Below are 21,773 nucleotides of genomic sequence, written 5' to 3'. Positions count from 1 at the left end.
ATATATATATATATATATATATATAGAGAGAGAGAGAGAGAGAGAGTAGAAAGTAGAAAGAATAGCTGCATGATATTGCTGTAATTAATCAGTATTCCCCACTCCTGTCTTTCTGTTCTGTTATGATACTCAGATCACATGCACTGTAGTTTAACATCTTGGTCAGAGTCTTGTAAACCAGTTGTTCTCTAACTCAAAAATATTTTTTTTGTTCTTTTTTCCAGGCCAGAATACGTAGCAGACAGAACTAACACAGCAACGCATCGTTGCAGCCCGAATCAATTATAGGGAAGCACAAAATAATAAATCTATCTTTTACTATATATGTTGTTTTTCTCTTGAGTAGAGTGTAAGTTTGAAAAATGGAGAGGTCAACTCTCCGTTTTATTCTGTCAAAATGAGATAACTCGTGTTTAAAAAAAAAGATAGATGAGAGACATCCATCACACATTTATTGTGATCTGCTCCATGTCAACCCAGCTGAGATAAGTTCTCATCCACACCTCGATGCTCCCCGTGTTTCTAAAAGCTCATGTTGCTGCAGGACAAGTGTACCAACAATTGATCAGGTGTTGTGGGAACGTGCACTGCCTGTTCAAGTGTCATGTGGGGTGCATCATTGTTTTTGTTGCTTTAGTTCTTTGAATCAAACAATATTAATACTAAAAGTAGATTTGATCGCCCCAAAAAATACCAAAAGTATGTCTCCCTTTAACTTATTTTTTTTTCTGCAAAACTCACAATATTCTCTTTGTTAAAGTGAACGTTTCACATGCTTATAGTTTGTCATAAATAACGAAAATACACAGGACTATAACAATATAAAACAAATCTGTGCTCTGATTAATGTAATTCAATAAATGATCATCCATCTTTACCCACTTCTTCCTTTTTGGGTCATGGGGTGTCACTGATGCCCATATCCTGCAGTCACTATATAACAGGGGGACACCCTGGACAGACGGAGAGAACATGTAAACTCTACCCAGAAAGGCCCCCGGCCAGGATTCGATCTAGCGATCTGAAAACTGAAACTGAAAAATCCGAGAGGCAACAGCTCTACCATCTGAGCCACTGTGCCGCCAATAAATGATCAAATATTGAAAAAAAATCATTGATTTTGCATTGTGTTGTTTTTATTTGTCTAGTTTTTCTGCATGGCTTTAAATTACACAGGTATTAACATTTCAAGTATTTGAAAGATCTTTAAACTGAAGGGCACTCATGCCTACGTTGTGTTGGAACTTGTGATGAGCTATTCAATCCTACAGCTGCCTCTGCTCCCAAACCACCTGAAATGCCTCATTTTAGTCAGTATTTTAGTTTTACTACTTAACACTATGAAAGTACAGCATATGGTAATTTGTTCATCTTGGTGGGTACTTTGGCAGACAGCTGTTAAAAATTCAATAGCTGCCTGAAACTCTGCAATTTTATTATCAATTTCAAAAATAATCAGAGAAAAGTTTGCCTTTTGAGAGTGCTGCAAACAAGAGTGACAAGCAAATATATGCCAGTGTTGACCAATAGTTTACAAAAACTGTTTTACACTTGTCAATAAATATTATATTTGACATTATAGATGAAACTAAATAATGGAAACACTTGATCTGCTTTTGTGACAGGATAGTAATAAAAAGCTGAACTCATATTGACCCATCATATTTTTGTATAGTGTAGGGTTCTTGCTGAACTTAATCAAAGCGAGCCTAGGTTCTGTGAATGGAACAAACAAACAAAAAAACATAATTGCTCTACCTCCGTGCTTTATAGTAGAGTTGCTTTCAGGCCCCAAAAAATCTGACCTGACCCGGCCCCAGTCTTTAGCCATAATTTACAAACCCCACCTGACCCGACAAATTAACAGGAATTACAGGTCCAAACCTGAACCCATCCCCAACATTTTTAATTAAGATTTGACGCTTATATAGTTATTAACAGTCAGTGGACGCTCACTGCTAAGGGGGCAGAAGATCAGAGCTGAGGGGGTGTTTGTCCTTTCATGGCCATCAAAGTGTATTAAATCCCTGCTTCTGCCTGCATTCTGCATTATTCAGACACAGACCCTGCTCTGACATGTCGGATATTTTGGGATCTCAACTATTTGGGTAGTCGGCTGCACGTCCGCTGAGTGAAGTGGCTGAATGAAGGTCCATTTGGGCTTTGATTCAAGGATTCAAGGATTCAAGGTTCTGTATTTGTCATATTAAAATTGCCAAAAGAAATGCCAAATTAAATATATGTAGGAGTAATGCTTGAGGTCTGGACACCTTTTAACAGGTGTTTACGCTAACCATTCAGAGTTATGTAATAAATGTTGACCAACCTCAATTGAAAGAAATATGTGAGTACTTGGCACGTTGTTATCACCCTCACTCGAAGAAAAACATAAGAATCTGGTCATTTAAATACACAATTCTGCAATGTTTCTTCTCAGTTTGAATAATGACAATAATGGCAAATATATGAAATATGAATGAATAACCAAAGTGTTATTTCAAAAGGGCAAATAATATAAAATAGCTTAAAACTTTAAGAGGTATATTCAATTTGGAGTAAAGTTTTAGCACTAACGTTAAAATTTAAGTAAACTTTACCTCAGATTCGTGAACTAATTATAAATGTCCAAAAGGACTAAGCTGGCACTTAGTTGTTTTCCTCATCAAAAGAAAGACATTTGTTCTACCGGGAGATGTCCATCTCTCATTACTACAATGGATGTGATGAACTGAGGTCGGAGGTTCACGTTGTCACCGGAAAAGGGATGTTTTTCCTTCGGGGACTACGTCTCTTCCAGCAAGCGGTTGTGCTTCATCACTCACGGGGTGTTTGAGGGTTACCAGGACTTTTCTCCATCTCTCAGCTGACTGAGTCGGAGTCCAAGATGGAACTCTTTGCTGGCTCAGACCCAACTCTCCTTCAGCAATGGATCGCTGCTTGGCAGTATAGTCCTATCTGAAACACAACTGAACTTTTTTTTTACCTCGTTCAAGGCCGGTCAGCGTGAAGTCAAATGGCCACGTGCGGTTGGTGATTATATGGCAAGCCATGTTGGCTTTTTTTTTTTCATTTACCCTTTATTTATACAGGTAGTCTCATTGAGCCACAAGAACTCATTTTCAAGAGAGATCTGTTTAGGGAGCAGATGGGGGTTAAGGGCCTTGCTCATGGGCCCAGAGTGGGGCGAATGAGGGTGGGGACAGGTGTTGGTGTTTCACCTACCCCACCCACATTTTTGATGTTGTCGGTAGCAGGGCTTGAACCGGCAATCTTCCGATCACAGGCCCATCTTCTCTAACCTCTGCGCCACCACTCCCCCTGTATATAATTGGATTGTCAGCCGTGCGCGTCTGCTGATGCAATCAAAAGCCCGATATCAGCCCAGCCTGCACATTAAGAACATTATGGCCCGGCCCTAATCTGGGTAGTGTTGGGCCAGGCTCCAGGTTAGAAATGACAGCTCTACTTTATAGTGGGCATAAAATGTTAGCGGTAAAGTGTTGGGATTTTTTATTTTTTTTTTTAAATATGATGCTGTGCATTGCAGCCAGACCATTCCTTTGCTGATCTGTCCAATAAACATAATTTATAAAACCTTGTGCTTTGTTTAGACCCAGCTACGCAAATCTTAGTCATGCTGCTATCGTCTTTTTGAGAACAGACTTCCAATACCTCTGAACATGCTGTACATACTTGTTCTGTTTTCAGGGTATTTTCTGCACATTTTGCTGGGAAATGAAGTGGAATTCAGGTGTAAATCTCCTGGGACATTTAGTCCTGGAAAGATAGCTGCCTCATAGGTTACCCCACCTGAAAATAATTGATCCTATTGTAGACTAATTATTTGAAAATGACCTATTAACTTCTCCCAGAATGACAGGTTGCAGCATGTTTCTTGTTGCTAATGCTTTTTGATTTAGCTGCATGAAGCCAACCAGGAAACTTATAAAAGTTCTGCTCTCATAGATCAGCTCACATTTGCTGACAATCAAGCCCAATTCATCAGCATCACTTGGTGCTTGGAAACATTCCTAATAGCCTATGGAAGCAGTAAGACTGCTTTACAGCTTAGTCATACAAATACCATGATTTAATGACATTTCATTGGTTTTAGTGTTTAGACTCATTCTGTGCTGGGTGAAGATTGAACAAACTACCGAAAAACTAAAAGAAAACTTCAAAGAATCTAAGCAATAAAAAAAATATATATTTACCTGCGTCCTATAAGGAACTGTCCCTGGTCACCAGCCAAGATGCGATAGGTCACATAACCATTTTCACCTGAATCCATGTCCACTGCTGTCAGCTTGAGAACCACAAAAACCCACAGACACACAAATGTCATACGTTATGTTTACATTTTTAACAGTTTAGTTGTCGTATAGTATATCAGATGGTGTTTACCTGTAACACAGTTTCTCCAGGCATCATGTCAGTGAACAGGTTGACACTATAAGAGACGTTAGCAAAGGTTGGAGTGTTGTCATTAGCGTCCAAAACTGTTATGGTCACAGAAACAGGAGCGCTCTGCTGTACGCCATCTGATGCTGACAGCTGGAAGGAAAAAGATGAGAAAAAAAAATGAATGTGTAAAACGACAAAACTGTTTTTAGTGGTAGGAAAAGCTGAAATTTTGAGAATCGTTGAATGTTTTTTGACATTTTTTTGTTTTCTGTCATGCAATAACTCCATGTATTTTCTCCCTCACTTGATTTTTGTGTGCTTGTTTTGTTTATGACCCATGTAGATTCAACAAGGATTGTCATGAACCAGGGTTTTTGATTCAGAATAAGCCAGACACAGGAGTGCAAAAACAAGAACAGCTTTTATTTATTATGCTGCTGGTTGCTGGAGTCAGGGTCCAAGGCAGAAGTCCAATCTTCTCAGTCTGTACGTGGCAGGTGAAATCCAGAGGCATGGTCCAATGGTCATAGCAGGGGTCAAGCACGTTGAAGCAGAGAAGCAAGAACAGGGCCGAGTCGTGATCCAAAAGAGTAGTCAAGGGAGAGCAAGAGTCGTTACCGTGGTCAGATAAGCAGACAAATCCAGAAAGGGGCAAGGCAAGGCGTCAAAAAATAGGTGAGGGTTCAAGGCAAGGATGCAAAACTATGAAACAAGATACAATGATTGAAGGCTTTACTATCAGGGACCATGAGTGGTGTAATAATTCGGCCCTGGTGGAGAGTGAGAATGGATATAAAGATATAAAGGGTGAAGAGCAGGTGAACTAGATGAGCTGAACAGGTGCGTGGAATCAGGGCTGATTGCAGTGCTTAGGCTGAGGGGGTGTGGTGAACTGTTGACTGACAGGAGCAGATGTGAGCAATGACAGATGGGTGATAAGCAAAACACAGTAGGGAAACAGAAACAATGACATGAGGGGTAGAAGTGTGAGCAGATGAGGGTTCGGCGTGGGACCGATGACCATTACAAGGATTTCCAAAACGTGTTCCCAGAATTCTTTTGCCTGCTTGCACTGGATGCATAATTGTCCCCTTCAGCTCTCAGAGGATTTAAATTATTTGTAACATATTCATAAACTAAAAACAAAAATCACTGAAAAGTTCAGCGTGCATTTCTATGAAGCATCTAAATAATTTTATGCAATAAATATGAGACTTGCAATCGGTTTGTCTCTCCAACAGAAAACATGTCCTTTTAACTTGATCTTTGTTTTTGCAATTTTCCTCACTGCCAATCAAAATCATCTATAATTGTAATCGAATAAACACAAAAATAAAACGCACAACTTATTTTGAAAATTTCTGAAAACAGCGTTCACACCAGTAATCACCAATACAAAAAACAAGCACTCAGAAATAATCAGTCAGAGCTGATAAATGTTTTGATGCCACTCATTTAGCTAATGTTAGATACTGGTTCAGAAAAAGAAGACGTATTATTTGACTTTTTGCCTTCTTCAGTCACACTGGCTGTAAGGAAACAAAAAGTAGCATTTTACTCTATTTTCAAAATCCCAGGAAACAACAAAAAAGTTACTTTTCTGATACCAATCATCTTCATCTCATCTGCCAACAAGTTGATCGAGTCCTTTGAAATGAAAACCACCCTCCATGTCTCATAGCGCTCCGTCTCCGACTTTAATTTCTTCTCCAAGGCTTTCATAATGATTACTGTATACCTCTGCCTTTCAATCAATACACCAGACCTTCTGCTTTTCCATCTTCAACTTCCAAATTGCTGAATGCACACTCAAGGACACATCATGTCACACATTATGCAGCACACCCTCACACACAACTACACACTGCCACTGTTGTCAGGCTGAACTCAACACCTAAACGCCTTAAGAAGCAACAGCGCTTCACACTCCATGATGCAACACACGTATTGAGATGCTGTGCATGGCAATGAGATGCTGCTGAGTTAAAGTGGGGAGAAAAAGAAAAAAACAAAAGGGTAAGGAGAAGGCAATGGAATATATTAGAAGTGGAAAAACGATTAAAGTCCACACCTGTTTACAGCATCTTTTTAGAGTTAACTTAAATACTTTTTTACTAAAACGGAGGGCTTCCCTTTGCTTCATCCATCAAACAAAATATGATAACCAACACAAAGTCCTCTGTGATTAGCATCCATTGTTCTGTGTTGTAAAATGCAGCCAGTAATGGCTTGATTGGTACCATCTCATTATGTCTTGGGAGGAGTTTAATAATCAGTTTTACAGTTGGAGTGCAGAGTACACATACTATATATTTATACATACCAGCTGTATACACAGATTGTGTTGTGCACAAGAGCATTCAAGTAGCTTTCAAAAGTTTTTTCTTAGCCAACAATGTTCAGTCAGGTCATCTGGAAGAGTTTCTTTTTTTGCTGAGATGTTTCGACCTTCATCCGAAGGACTTCTTCAATATGAGGAGCCACCAACAAACTGAGTCCTACCACAAACAGCTCACTCCCATAGTGGGAAAAAACCAGCTGGGACTTGGTGTGTTGGTGGCTCCTCAGGTTGAAGAAGTCCTTCGGATGAAGGAGGAAATGTCTCAGCAAAAAAAAACAACCAACATCTAGATGACCTGACTGGACATTGTTGGATTAATACCTGGATTACTGAGCATGGACTTTGGTGTTTTGAACCACTTTGTGTGTGCTGTTTGTGGTGGGATTCAGTTTGTTGGTGGCTCCTCAGGTTGAAGAAGTCAATTGGATGAAGGACAAAATGTCTCAGCAAAAAAAAGACACCATCCAGATGACATGACTGAATATTGTTGGATTATTACCTGGATTACTGGGCATGAATTTTGCCTTTTTTTTTCTCTTTTAGATTTACGTAAATAACTTTAAATGAGAATGACTCGAAACGGCATCAATACAGATGATTTTGGACACTGAACGGTGTCCTAATTTAAGAGACTTAAAGACAAAGCATTGCTACTTCCTGTAGAAAAAGGTTGAGACTTCCTCTTGAGAGCAGGCTGTTGTCACAAAGTCTGGCTCTTACACATCACAACTGCACATTTGTAATTTTTTTCAGGACTCATTAATGTACTGATAAAGTGTCTGCCTTTCTTCCTCTCTTCAAAACATCATGAATAAAACTGAAGACCCGTGTGTTCAGCCTCAAACGTGAAAGCTTTTGCCAAAACGTGCTTGCACACCCGGTTCCACACAGTGAATGGGAGAGAAGCAAACATGTAAAAAGGCTGGCCGGCATCAAATCGAACTGCTTTATGATGATGTAATTAATATGCTATTTATTATAATATCCTCTAACAACATTAAACTTTTCTAAAAGTTGTTAATGATAAATGAACACAATATTTGACACAATGTGACTTTAGTTCAAAGGTTACTTCACTCAGTTTAGAACTGAATTATTTCATGTATTCAACTTAAAAATTAAGAATTAGTAACAAATTATGCTTTTAATAAAAGCATGCACCACATTGTAGTTTAATGCCTAGAATATATATATATATATATATATATATATGTGTGTGTGTGTGTTGTTTGAGAAAGGCTGTATTGTTAATTCTGGTTCTATTATATATTTTTTCCCATTGTGGAAGGAAGAGCTGCTCTCTAGGCGTTGCGTTTTGCTGCTGAGTTTGATGCCAGAACTGTGTTTGTAGAATTTCAGAAATGTCCTAATTTATTGTTTTTAATATTTGCACCTGGGTTATAAACGACATACAAGTTAAAATAATAATAAAAAAGACAAAGAGCTGAGTCCAGAGTCTGTGTCCATGAAAGGTCTCCTAATTTTTGCTCCTGCTCTCTCCCACCATGTTGAATTTAGTTTGTGTTCTTTGTTACGTTCCGTTCCCCTTTTTCAGTGCTTCACCTTTACTTTCATCTCCGCCCACCCCCACACACTTCTCTTTGTGTCATCTCAGCCCCTTTTAGACAAAAAAAAAAAAAAACTATCAAGACTAGATTTTATCTGTCTCTCCCTTCACTTCAAATGCAAATATGTAAAAAACTGATCATGCATAAGACTGCTAGTGTGCTACTGTACCGTAAATGTATAGGAGTCCTGAGTCTCTCTGTCTATAGGCTGCAACAGAGTGAGATATCGTCTGATCCCAGTGGCAGATACAAAGAACACATGAGAATAACTGTCCAGCGAGAACTGAAGCTGTGGATCCCGGCTCTGTTAAAGACAAAAGACAGACATTTGGAGTTATAACGATCCCAAACAGATACTCCCAATGCAAAACAAATCAGAGATAAAATTAAACAGAAGATTTGAAAGAAAAGAAAACAATCTAAAATTGTTTTGATTTTATTTAAAATAATCTGTCTGTACATATGCACTTATTTATGGGGTGCTGTTTGTAAAGTTACACAGTCAAAAATCAACAGCAAAATTTGAGTTTATTTAACCTTTAATAAGAAAAAAAAGTTGTTTTTTTTCAGTCATATTTTCACCATGATATTCATACATTTATAAATGTCATAGTTCCAAACTAAATATTTAATTTTCAAGCTAAATATTTAATTTCCAAACTAAACATTTAATTTATAAGCTAAACATTTAATTTCTAAAATAAATATTTAATTTGCTAACTAAATATTTAACTCTCAGCTAAATATTTACCTTCCAAGCTAAATATTTAGCTTAAAAGTTAAATATTTAGTTGGCAAATTAAATATTTAGTTTAGAAATTAAATGTTTAGCTTAGAAATCAAACATTGAGCTTAGAAATCAAATGTTTAGATTGGAAATTGAATATTTAATTCACACCTAAATATTTACTTTACTAACCAAATATTTAACTTGCAAGTTAAATATTTAGTTTGCAAAATAAATATTTAGCTTGTAAATTAAATATTTATTTTGGAACTATGACATTTATAAATGTATGACTAACATGTTGAAAATATGACTTTGAAAATTTTTTTTTTTCTTATTAAAGGCTAAATAAACCAAAATATTGCTGTTAATTTTTGACTGTGTAACTTTTCAAATGGCACCCCATATATATTAAGTGATCTTTTGTGTGTGTGTTCATGCTGCCTGTGTGTGTGTGAGAGAAAGCTCTTCTCATTCCAGTTAAAGCTGGCTCAGCAGAGCGCGGGGGTGGTGGTGGTGTGTGGGGGGGGTAATCTTGTTGATGTAGCTGTTGTGGATATTGAGCCATAAATAAGCACGAGTGCATACACGCACACACTCATTTGCACATTTGCATGCACAGACATTAATAAAAGTGATTGATGGCGCATTAGGACTAATCATCATTGTTGGTGCTTATTGGTGAAGGAACAACCAGGGTTAGCAATAATAATAAGACCTCCATGTGTATCAGTTGTCACAAAGTCACCACCAAACAAACACACTCATCATCCTCCTTAAGCCCAGTCTCTGATCCCTGCTGGGAGGAGACTTTTAGAAAACAACAGTTAGTTTTTGTCAAAATGCCTAAACAAACTAAGCTGCTGCTGCGTGGGAAATAATATTGCAGCACTCACTATAAAATCCTAATTATTACTCGGAAGTAATTTAAGAGGGAAATGGTTTTACAGCCACATTTACAGGCACTTCAGATAGGCCACTTCAAACACTGCAAGCAAAGCACAAAGCTCAGAGTGAGTGGAGGGGAAAGCAGGAGAGAAGGACGCTCGCTTGCAACAGTATTTAATTTCTCTGTGACATATTTCAACACCCTCACCACATCAAGCAGCACGATTTATTCACACAGTAATTTAGTTTGGTTTGAGCCACAGGTTGGCTTATTTGCACAACCGAGATTCATATCACTAAGGTAACACAGTCAGCCAAAGGGCTTTTGTTAAACCAGAGCTGCAACATGTCTCAAATATTGGACAAGGTTTTCAACTACATCATCTACAGCAGATGACTTGATCCTTATAATTGATCATATTTGGATTTGATCTACCTCTGTTTGACCAGTTGAAACTGTTTTTTGAAGAGTACCTATGGATAGTGAGTGTCCTACCTACAGTAGACAGCAGTCTGCGTGATCTCAATTTTGAAAATCAGGTAAAATTTTCTATGTGAAAGTTAAGATTCATAGTTAATTGCAGCAGTGGAAATCTGCTTTCGAATGAACTCTGATTTAAGTCAGTTATTTCCTTGGAGTTTGAATAAACGCTTCATTGAGTATTTTAACACATGAAAACTTTTACGAGTCTGCATTTTGTCAACAAAAAGTTCTGTGTTGCTATGTGTAGGCTGCTCAGTGATCAGGTCCACATCCAAAAACAACAACAACAGCCATTAAGACCGAGATGTTTCAAAAGCAAAGGCAATATGTCCTGTTTTGGAGAGATAAGATAATATATGTAGGGCCAAAGTATCAAGACTAAGAACTAAGAATGACTACTGGTGGGCAGCATGGTGACACAACTGGTAGAGCTGCTGCCTCTCGGCAAGCAGTGATAGGATGTTTTAATGTGCAACCCTGCACAAAAAAGTGTGTAAAGAAAATGGATGAATTGATTATTTGACCATTTTTTTCATGGTTCTCCCCTATTCACCACACCTTAGAGCCTGGGCAACAATTGAGTGCGCTGCTGCCACCTTGTGATGGTGGTAACCTGTGCTGGTGGAAAAAATATTGAATTTTCAATATTTTCAAGATGATGATAATCAGGGCAGCACGGTGGTGCAGTTGGTAGAGCTGCTGCTTCTCAGCGAGCAGGTTAACTCGGGGCAAATCCCGGCCCGGGGGCCTTTCTGGGGAGAGTTTGCATGTTCTCTCCGTGCATGTGTGGATTTTTTTCCAGGTACTCCGGTTTCCTCCCACAGACTAAAAACATGCATCAAGGCCAAGATTTCTTTATTGTCATTCACATTGCATGTGGTACAAGTGGTGGAACAAAATTGTGTACACAGGGTCATGTTAGGCTGAATGGTAACTCTAAATTGTTCCTAGGTGTGAGTGAGAGAGTGAATAATCGTTTGTCTCTATGTGTCCCTGTGATGGACTGGAGACCTGTCCAGGGTGTCCCCCGCCTCTCGCACAGTGATGGCAGGACATGGGCACCAGTGACCCCCGTAACCCAAAAAGGAAGAAGTTGGTAAAGATAATGGATGAATGGAAGACGATAATCACAAAATGAATTTGTTACTAATGGTAGGACATTCCACCATCTTTGTTTTAATTAAAAGTTTACAGTCATTTTGACTACTGCATGAGAAAATCTCTGATTTTAAAAATAAATCAGCAAACTGCTGTTTAGTACAGTTAAGATACTGACTGCTCCTATGTACTCCATATTGTCATAATATATATTATTCAGCAAAAAATAGAGGGGGGGAGGGGGGTGTTGTTCTATGCAGATGTCAGTGGGCCTTTGTAAGAAAAACTGTTTTATTTTTTCCTGAAATGAAACATAAAGTAATTTGTACAAAACAAGCTACCCATCATTTTATCACCAGTGTTCAACACATTTATTATAAAGCTAAGTTTGAGAAAATAATAATAATAACAATGCAAACTAGACAGATCAGTTTGTTTTTAACAAATCTGTTGACATTTTACTGGACAGTGCTTTTGCTGTAAAATATTGTAAACACTGTCAGATGCGTTTTTAAAAACTGCCTTTGTTAAATGTAAGTCTGCACAAATATCCCCCAATAATATGATAAGCTTGCTTTGTCTTTATAATAATATAATAATAGGACAAATAAAATAGGGAAAATGCTGCTCATGTCTATTATCAACTGATGTGACTTATACAAGGAGGTCAAACAGGTCAACTGGTCTTTTACCTTGAATTTAGTACATGTTTGAGACTGTAGGGCTTAATATGAAACATTTGTCAATAAGCATTAAAGTGTAAAGTAACTTGATTGGTCATTTTTAATCAAAGACCGTTATTTAAAAAATGCCAGACAAAGTTTCAGAGGAGTTAAAGGAAACACAGAACTTAGATGATACCTACAGGCGTCTTATTGGGTTTGAACTACAAAGGAAGCATAAGCAACAAGTCACACATACGTAACGCTTCAGCTGTATCAACACACACATTGCATAGTGACTATTAAAAACAGATCTTAAAACAGGTTATAGAAATGTTAAAAACTGAATTTGCACCAAAGTCAAAAAGTCAGTGTTAATAACATTTTGGGAATTTTGGGAACTACGTTACAAAAAAATAAAAAAAAATCTTTCTTGTAGGTTTTTTTTTATTTATATATTTGTTTTGTGAGTAAAATAATCTTAATTAAATAAATACTGTGTTATTGTTAGTATGAGCTCTGAATGGGTTCTCACCTCCTCCACATCGTTGTCCAAAGCTATGACAGTCAGTGGTGCCGACAGGCTGGCGTTGGTCGATACGGTCGTTCCTACTGGTGACGCCTCACTGATGTATCCATGGTAACTGGTCTCAAGGAAGTAGGGTGCCTGGTTGTTTTCATCCAGAACTTCAATTTGGAGGTTGGCAAAAGCTGGCAGGGGGTGGCCATTGTCTTGCTCAGCCTAAAAGGCAAATGGGAAAATCCTCCGTAATTGACCAGCCAGAGCCACTATATCTGTAGTAGTAACCATTTTAACATTCTGGGTCTAACAAAAAAAAAAAAAAAAAAAAAAATTGCTACGAGGCAGAGGAAAATATCTATTGGGTAATTTATTAGTTTGTGTAAAAAAAAAAAAAAAAAAATCCTATTTCGGGCATAGATGAAACAATTGAATTAAAAATAGTTTTTTTGTTTTTGTAGCTCATTGAGGCTGTAAAAGGTAAAACCATATTTTATATTTCAGTACTTAAAAGTCTCATTGGGACTGACTTTATGTCCCTGGTGTGTAGATATTTATAATATTTCACCCCACTGCAATAAAATTATATTTGCAAATTACAGTCTTATGAACTCTCTGGTCCTCACACACAATTTATATCCCCCAGAGAGCAACAGTCTCGCTAATGTATTAGACAGAAAAACAAATCCTTACACCAGTATGATGCAAATACATATACACAAAATACAGTAAGTTTTGGAAAACAAACAATAATTAAAAGATAAAAAAAAATATTTTATGATCAAACCTGTGATGTAAGCAGGGTTTCGGCATTTAACTTTTGTGCCAGACACAAGAACAAACCTGAATGTTTGTTTAAACCGTGTCTGTCTGAGAGGTTTTCGGTTTCAGCTTTGCCTTGACTGATGTCCATATTCATAACAGAGACGGTGCATATTTTATTGTTGGCCTCTATGTGTGTTATCTAAAACACTTCACTGTACCAGTTGATTGGCTGGATGCCCGTGTTTTATCGTTCTCAACTCTAAATAAAATGACCTGTAGGTCGTTGGTGAAAGCAGTTATACAGTACAGTACTTTCTAGTGGCTGCGGCAATTATGACCAAAGCAAAGAGGGATGTCAGGTGAACGTTATGGAGCTATAAATCTGTGTGCCTGTGGGTGGAAGGGAGGGTCAACAATACATCGCACTTACAACATGAACTTCACCGTGGAAAATCGTTATTCTTTTCTCACTTCAAGCAGTCAGTCCTCACTTTTTAACCTGACAGTTTCACAACTTTAACTACGTGTGCGCAGTTTGGAGAAAAGTTTTTAACCACCGCTCGGATCTATTTCAACTTGATTGTTTTTATAGCTAAATCAAGTCTGACGAATTGGAAGGGACATACTAAGTGGCACATATTTCACAGTGTTCCTTGCAGCAAACTGTCTTTTAGAAAAGCAAAACAAGTGCGTCTGAGTTAGCCAACAACATGCTGAAAAGTGCAAGTTTTTATATTTTATTTTATTTTATTTTACACAGACTTGGATTGTGCAACTAAGCAAGCCAGCTTGGTTCATCCTTTGAATACTGTAGATACAAGTCAGCATCATTTGCTGGTGGTAAACAAGCTTGTTCTTGCTCATTTGCCCATCCGTTCTGCTAACACAAGATTTCTAGGTGACATTATTTAGCAGGAGCACTTTCACAGCATTCTGGGCTTAATGCCACAAAAGATAATTGTTGTTTGTTTGAAGAAATTCAAACAAGTCGGGGTATTTTTCCTCCCCCACTACACGAGAAATAAATAGGGTGCTTGCTCAGACCATTCTCCAGTGCTGACAGGATGGTGAAAAAGAGATACGGCTGTGGAGTACTTTAGACCTAAATAAGAAGGGAAACAGGGATCTAAACTTCTCTACACAACTTTGTGCTGTATTTAGAGAGCAGGAGCAGACATTGATATACCTTTTCATTCCTGCTGTTTTCTTCTCCATCAATGTAGACACAATAATGGCAACCATAAAAATATGCACTACACACCCAGTACATACAGGTGCTGGTCATAAAATTAGAATATCATGAAAAAGTAGATTTACTTCAGTAATTCCATTCAAAAAGTGAAACTTGTATATTATATTCATTCATTACACACATACTGATATATTTCAAATGTTTATTTATTTTAATGTTGACAACTATAACTGACAACGAATGAAAACACAAATTCAGTATCTAAGAAAATTAGAATATTGTGAAAAGGTTCAATATTGAAGACACCTGGTGCCACACTCTAATCAGTTAATTAACTGAAAACACCTGCAAAAGTCTTTAAATGGTCCCAGTCTAGTTCTGTAGGCTACACAATCATAGGGAAGACTTTTGACTTGACAGTTGTCCAAAAGACGGCCATTGACACCTTGCACAAGGAGGGCAAGACACAAAAGGTCATTGCTAAAGAGGCTGGCTGTTCATAGAGCTCTGGGTCCAAGCACATTAATAGAGAGGTGAAGGGAAGGAAAAGATGTGGTAGAAAAAAGTGTACAAGCAATAGGGGTAACCGCACCCTGGAGAGGATTGTGAAACAAAACCCGTTCCAAAATGTGGGGGAGATTCACAAAGAGTGAACTGCAGCTGAAGTCAGTGCTTCCAAAACCACCATGCACAGACGTATGCAAGACATGGGTTTTAGCTGTTGCATTCCTTGTGTCAAGCTACTCTTGAACAAGAGACAGTGGCTGAAGAGTCTCACCTGGGCTAAAGACAAAAAGGACTGGACTGCTGCGGAAGTTATGTTCTCTGATGAAAGTAAATTTTGCATTTCCTTTGGAAATCAAGGTTCCAGAGTCTGGAGGAAGAGGAGAGGCACATAATTCATGTTGCTTGAGGTCCAGTGTCAAGTTTCCACAGTCAGTGATGGTTTGGGATGTCATGTCATCTGTTGGTGTTGGTCCACTGTATTTTCTGAGGTCCAAGGTCATCGTAGTCGTCTACCAGGAAGTTTTAGAGCACTTCATGCTTCCTGCTGCTGACCAACTTCATGGAGATGCAGATTTCGTCTTCCAATAGGACTTGGCACCTGCACACAGTGCCAAAGCTTCCAGTACCTGGTTTAAGGACCATGGTATCCCTGTTCTTAATTGGCCAGCAAACTCGCCTGACCTTAACCCCATAGAAAATCTATGGGGTATTGTGAAGAGGAAGATGTGATACACCAGACCCAACAATTCAGAAGAGCTGAAGGCCACTATCAGAGCAACATGGACTCATAACACCTGAGCAGTGCCACAGACTGATTGACCCCATGCCACGCCACATTGCTGCAGTAATCCAGGCAAAAGGAACCCCAACTAAGTATTGAGTGCTTTACATGCTCATACTTTTCATGTTCATACTTTTCATGTTCATACTTTTCAGTTGGACAGCATTTCTAAAAATATATTTTTTAATTGGTCTTAAAATTTTCTGAGTTACTGAATTTGGGGGTTTCATTAGTTGTCTGTTATAATCATCAACATTAAAATAAATAAACATTTGAAATATATCAGTCTGTGTGTAATGCATGAATATAATATACAAGTTTCACTTTTTGAAATGAATTACTGAAATAAATCAACTTTTTCATAATATTCTAATTTATGACCAGCATCTGCAAATACCAAGATCTTAGGAGGCAAGTGGCACCTTCCTCTGTTCTGTGACAGCTTGGTATTGTATACTTAAAGGGTATGTATTTTGTACCTAGTAACTATCATGCAAAGTACATTATAACATGTCACTTCATAATATATCCCAGTCCCTATTGGTATAAAGTGTGTACTGGGCTGAATTATGTATAGCTTCATCAATAACTACTAATTTAAACAAGTGGAAGAAGTTCCTTTTTTATACTTTAGGTCTATTAAGTAATGTGTGCTTGTGACTTCCAGTAATTTGAGCTGTAAATAAAGCTATGGCAGCTTGTAAGAATAACCTGAGCTTAACCTGAGAAATATTTAGCAATGACTATTTCAATCATTAACAAAAACAGCAACTCTCAGAGCAGGTTAGCTCTGATGGTTAACAATTATCACTGTTTAAATGTTCATACCAGATCCATTTTAATTCCAAAATCAATATTCTAAAGAGAAACATTTACTGTTTAGTCAAGCTCAAAACAGTTTAATGAGTCTCATGTGTAGCTGGAGTTTAGCTTACCTTGATAACCAGATCAAATCTGCGGTAGAGTTCTCTGTCAATGGGCTTTAACAGCAGGAGCTCGGCTGAGGTTCTGTTCAAGCCAAAATATTCTACATAGGATACTGGTTTACCTGAGAAAGAACAGGGAATAAGCTGTAAATAGAGAGCAAACCCTAAATGTATGTGTGAGAAACAGAAAGACGGCAAGATCAGTAATTGGTTTAAGAATCAATGTATGTTTGGTGTGATTCATGGGGGAGAATAAAAGAAGGAGTGAGCAGGGAAAGGCCTGGCTAATACTCCCAGCTCACCCATCTCTGCTTTCGACAGGTGGAGATGTGCACTCTGAGCGCACATTCATATATGATGCTTTGAATGCTGCATTGGTCAGCGGGGAAATCAAGTTTCTGAGAGAAGAGAAGCTGCACAGGCACATGTGCACAATTATGCGTCTCATGTGTGCATTTCTAGGTATGTGTGTTACTTCTTTATATAAAGCATTGATTCGATAGGCTCGCTTTTTCTGAGCAATGTTGCTTTCCAAGGTGGCATAACTTCTTCTATGTTTGCACTACTTGTTCTCTAATAACTTGTGTGCAGATGCTTCGTCAGCACCATATGGCATGGTAGTTTTTAAAGTATTTCTTAAAATTCAGAGGAAGTTGACTGCAAAAGAGGCTTGTCGGTACTTGAAGACAAAGCCCTGCAGAATCAGAACCATATCCAAATGGTCTCTTTTCATTTCTTTCTTTTAGCTGCTCCCTTGTCCAGGAGTCACCACAACAAACTAACTCGCATGAAGACGGCAATTATTTTTACACCAGATGCCCTTTCTGACGCAACCACATACCACCAAGCTACCACAGCCCACTCTGTCGAGCAGAGAGCTTCTATCTAGGGTGCCCAGGGAAACAGATGGTGGGGATTAAGGACCTTGCTCCAGGGCCTAGAGTGGGGCAAATGGGGATGGAGGCAGGTGTGGATGCTTCACTAATCCCACCAACATTTTGATGTTGTTGGTACCAAAAGTTGAACTGAGGATCTTCTGATCACAGACCCACCTTCTCTAACCTCTGCGCCACCACTCCCATATATCCAAATGGTCTTTGGTAATAACTTGTGTTGGGACATGTGACAAAACTAATAATGTTTTGCCTAGGCAAAGTAATGAAAATAAACAATTGTAAACTTAAGCCTATACATGCTTTAAGCAAAGTTTTGCATTTAAAACAGGTTTCTTTGCTAAAGTCATGCAACATATTCTTGTGTCGCTCTTCCGGTCTTTATAAATTTTGCCAGGTGTTAAAAGTTGCAGGAAGTGTCAGCATGCAACAAGTTGGGAGTTAGGATATGCTCTGCCAGAAAACAAATGCCTGCAGTGATTTACTTATACAGTATTATAACAAGTACAGTTTGTTCATGAATACAGGAAGAAATGCAAAGAGAGAATGGCTCCATGACATGGTCAAAAGTATGAAATCCAACCATTAAAATAACATTTGCCTCCAGAATGTCTGTTCATGATCTTGGGAACATTTTGTCTTTGTAAGAACGAGACATAATAACTAAAACTACACTCTTTATTCTTCTGAAACTGGTTGCTATGAGTGATTACCACGTTTAATCTAAACATGTTAACAAAAAGTTTCAAAGTTGCAGTTTTCTCTTTTGTCCTTTATTTGACTCGTTTTGAATATTTCTCAGAAATGGATAAAAGTCACTTTCACAGTATAAGAAAATTTAATCTAGTTTATGTGAATTTGTTTCAGTTGATTTAAATGATCTCTGCACAGTTTCACTGGTAAAAGTCAAAGTGTTTTGTGGCTCTGCTTTTTATAGAGTCCAACGGTGCAGTGACGTAACGGCGCACGGCTTCCCCTTTAAACCAACCTGAAGCATTCAGAAAGCATGAAAGGAGAGGCATTCAATTTCTATTTTTGTTATCCATTTTATTCTTTGCAAACACTTACAGTAATATGCCTTCCCCTTCAGATCTTTAACATTTAAGGTAAATATGGATCCAAAAACTTAAGTAGCATAGCTGGCTTTTAGTCTAAAAGTTAGGGTTTTGACTCTGCTATAAGAACATTACAAATATTTTTAAGAACACAATGACTTTTATCCTTTGTTTTGTAATAACTTTTTTGCCTTTTTATTTCAACCAATCAGATACAACTAAGTTAATTTTTTGTTTTACAAAACCATCACACTCAGTTTTACAATTAGCTGATTTGCACAATGTCATTGTGTTTATTTTATTTTTATTTTTCCCAGCTCTCTGGTCAATCTAAGGGCGGCACGGTGACTCAGAGGGCAGAGCTGTTGCCTCTCAGTGAGAATGTTGCCAATTCAAATCCCGACTCAGGACCTTTCTGGGTGGAGTTTGCATGTTCTCTCTGTGCATGTGTGGGTTTTCTCCAGGTAAACCAGTTTCCTCCCACAGACCAAAAGCATGCATGTTAGGTAACTCTAAATTGTCCCTAGGTGCGAGTGAGAGAGTGAATGGTTGTTTGTCTCGTTTGTCTCTATGTGTTCCTATGATGGACTGGAGACCTGTCCAGGGTGTACCCCACCTCTCGCACAGTGATGGGCACCAGTGACCCCAATGACCCAAAAAGGAAGAAGCAGGTACAAGATAATAGATGGATGGATGAATGGATGGATGAATCAATGGATGGATGGATGGATGAATAGATGGATGGATGGATGGTCAACCTACATTGTTTAAAATATGCATTGTAAATAAAACTTAAGCTGATTTGAATCACTAGTCCTTAAAAAAACACTTGACAAAAAGTGCTTATTTCTCTATCTGGAAATGCACAACTCTAAAGACAAGAATTAGTTGTTTTTTTTAATACAATTGTAATTGTTTTAGTTTAATCGATTAGCTAATGTTTTATGTACTTATAACAAGCAAACAAACAAACACAATCCGTAATGTGCATATGGTCTGTTGTCACCAGGCAGTCCTGGACAAGGCACACAATGATTTCTTGCATATCGTGTATAATATAGTGGGCTGTTCATGAGTATTAGTTAAAATGTTTATAAGTTGTCACTTTATACAACACTGTCCTCTAACCCTAAAGGCTTTAGAGATTAACGTACCAATGAGGATGGAGTATAAGATCCCTGGTCTGTCAGACGGAGGCTGTATGTTTCTGTCTTGGTCCACAGCTTGAATAGATGGCGTCACATTAAGGGGATTCACCTTATTCTGGAAACAAAATGAACAGAAATAGAATTGACAGGTTTGGTATTTTCTTATGGACAAAACTAGCTGCAGTGTGGGCATGACAAACTGTGGCAAAAAAAAAAAAAAAGGCTAACAAAAAAAGGCTAAAAACAAATAGATACAAATGTAAAGTTGATAATTTTTGCTTTTAACAGCTCAGTTTACTGTGAAAATCTAACAGAAATGTGCAGTTAAAATAAAAAGCTTTAGGATACTTTCATCGACCATGGCTGGAGGATGCAAACAAGGTCATGCACGAGGCAGGTGAATGATTCATAAATCTTTATAAATAAAGATAGAAACAGAAAGATCCTAAGACAAAAACAGATATGCAAACATGTTACATTATACCAGGTAAAACAGCATAGATATGGTAAAGGAGTACCTAAATACTAAAGATTAAGTGAATACAAAAGTTGAAGAACAAGATAAAGGTCATGATTAGTGATGGGAGCCAGGTGAGCAGAAAACAAGACTGAAATGAAAAGAACAAAACAAAAAACTTGCAACGGAACAAAAGGACCGGTGACAAAATAAAACAAAGGTTTTAATCAAATGCAACAACTGATGGCAATTACTGAAAAAACGCTAACATTTCCAATTGTTTGTCCAAGTAACTTGTGCTGTTTAAAAGATTAGTAGCTCAAAGCACTCAAGCATCGTAGGAACTAATTTAACACTAAAGTATGAAAATCAATTTCTTAAATAAATAAAATGTTACATACATTATATGTTACATAAGACAAGCCTCTACTTTAACATTTTGTTTGTGTTCAAGGTAACAGGAAAAAAAAACAAAGTTATCGAAGGAGTCATTGCACACAATGAAAGTCAGTATTTGCTACATTCAGCATTTCAGACCAGACTATATGGACATTCAACACACACATAGTTTGCCTTTGTGTATCTCAATGTGTTGCATGTGCAACATGGCAGTAATACTGACTTATGGTGGTATAATGTGCTATTGTCAGTAATGGGAAGACCCCTGCCAAGAAAAAAAAGGTCAAAATGTACAATTCAAAAGATATTTAAAGCAATTTACACAAAAAAGCTATATGCATGTATTTCCAAACCTTTACCAATGAGTGGTGGCTATATGTCCCAGTCCACATCAGTATGCTCCTGCTCATCTAGGACACAACACTGCACATGTCATGCAGCACATGAAATCTACCAGCCGTTACTGAGCAGTCTCTGCTGTTGCTCGTCAGTGCCAGAGAGGAGAGAAGGGAGATACAAACGAAGATGAACTTATGGCGAGTAATGAGGTATGCAAATATCAAGGAGGGAGAATAACCTGCCAGGAGTCGAGGGGTAAACAGGGATCAGAGAGGCTTGTAAATGTAGCGGAGAAGAAGGGAGGAATCAAGGAAGAGGTGGATCTCCGATGACACAGATGCTATCGCTACCATTTTTTACTCCTGGCAGCATTTTACGCATCTCTTTTCAGAGGATTAGAAAAGGAAAATTACTCGTGCTAAATGTAGAACTACGGATGGAAACAGAGTTACAATAAAAGGTATAAATATTATTTTGAACACTATCACAGTCAAAAAGTGATGTGATGCTAAATTTGTTACTAGCAGCCACATCTGGAGGCAAAGTAGCTAAAATGTGTGTATGTGTGAAAAATTCCATTTTTGATTAAGACTGTTATTGGTTTCAACCCTGTCTCCTA

The 21,773-nt window shown here is 37.9% G+C and overlaps 1 protein-coding gene across 1 annotated transcript in view; it reads right to left on the bottom strand.

Annotated features, from left to right (window-relative positions):
• The window catches only part of LOC119423497 (protocadherin-15), a 322,189-nt gene that overhangs the window by 164,635 nt on the left and 135,781 nt on the right, over positions 1-21,773 (bottom strand). The window contains exons 9-14 of the mRNA XM_037690893.1: positions 19,966-20,074; positions 16,873-16,985; positions 12,708-12,914; positions 8,483-8,617; positions 4,405-4,554; positions 4,215-4,306 (exon numbers count right to left, since the gene is read on the bottom strand). Of these exons, the coding sequence (XP_037546821.1) occupies positions 4,215-4,306; positions 4,405-4,554; positions 8,483-8,617; positions 12,708-12,914; positions 16,873-16,985; positions 19,966-20,074 (806 nt within the window). The remainder of the gene's footprint in view (positions 1-4,214; positions 4,307-4,404; positions 4,555-8,482; positions 8,618-12,707; positions 12,915-16,872; positions 16,986-19,965; positions 20,075-21,773) is intronic.

This window comes from Nematolebias whitei, chromosome 17 (assembly GCF_014905685.2).
Source record: "Nematolebias whitei isolate Nwh7 chromosome 17, NemWhi1, whole genome shotgun sequence".
Taxonomy (NCBI): Eukaryota; Metazoa; Chordata; class Actinopteri; order Cyprinodontiformes; family Rivulidae; genus Nematolebias; species Nematolebias whitei.
Note: the sequence above shows the minus strand (reverse complement) of the source record. Positions and strands in the feature narration are given on the sequence as shown.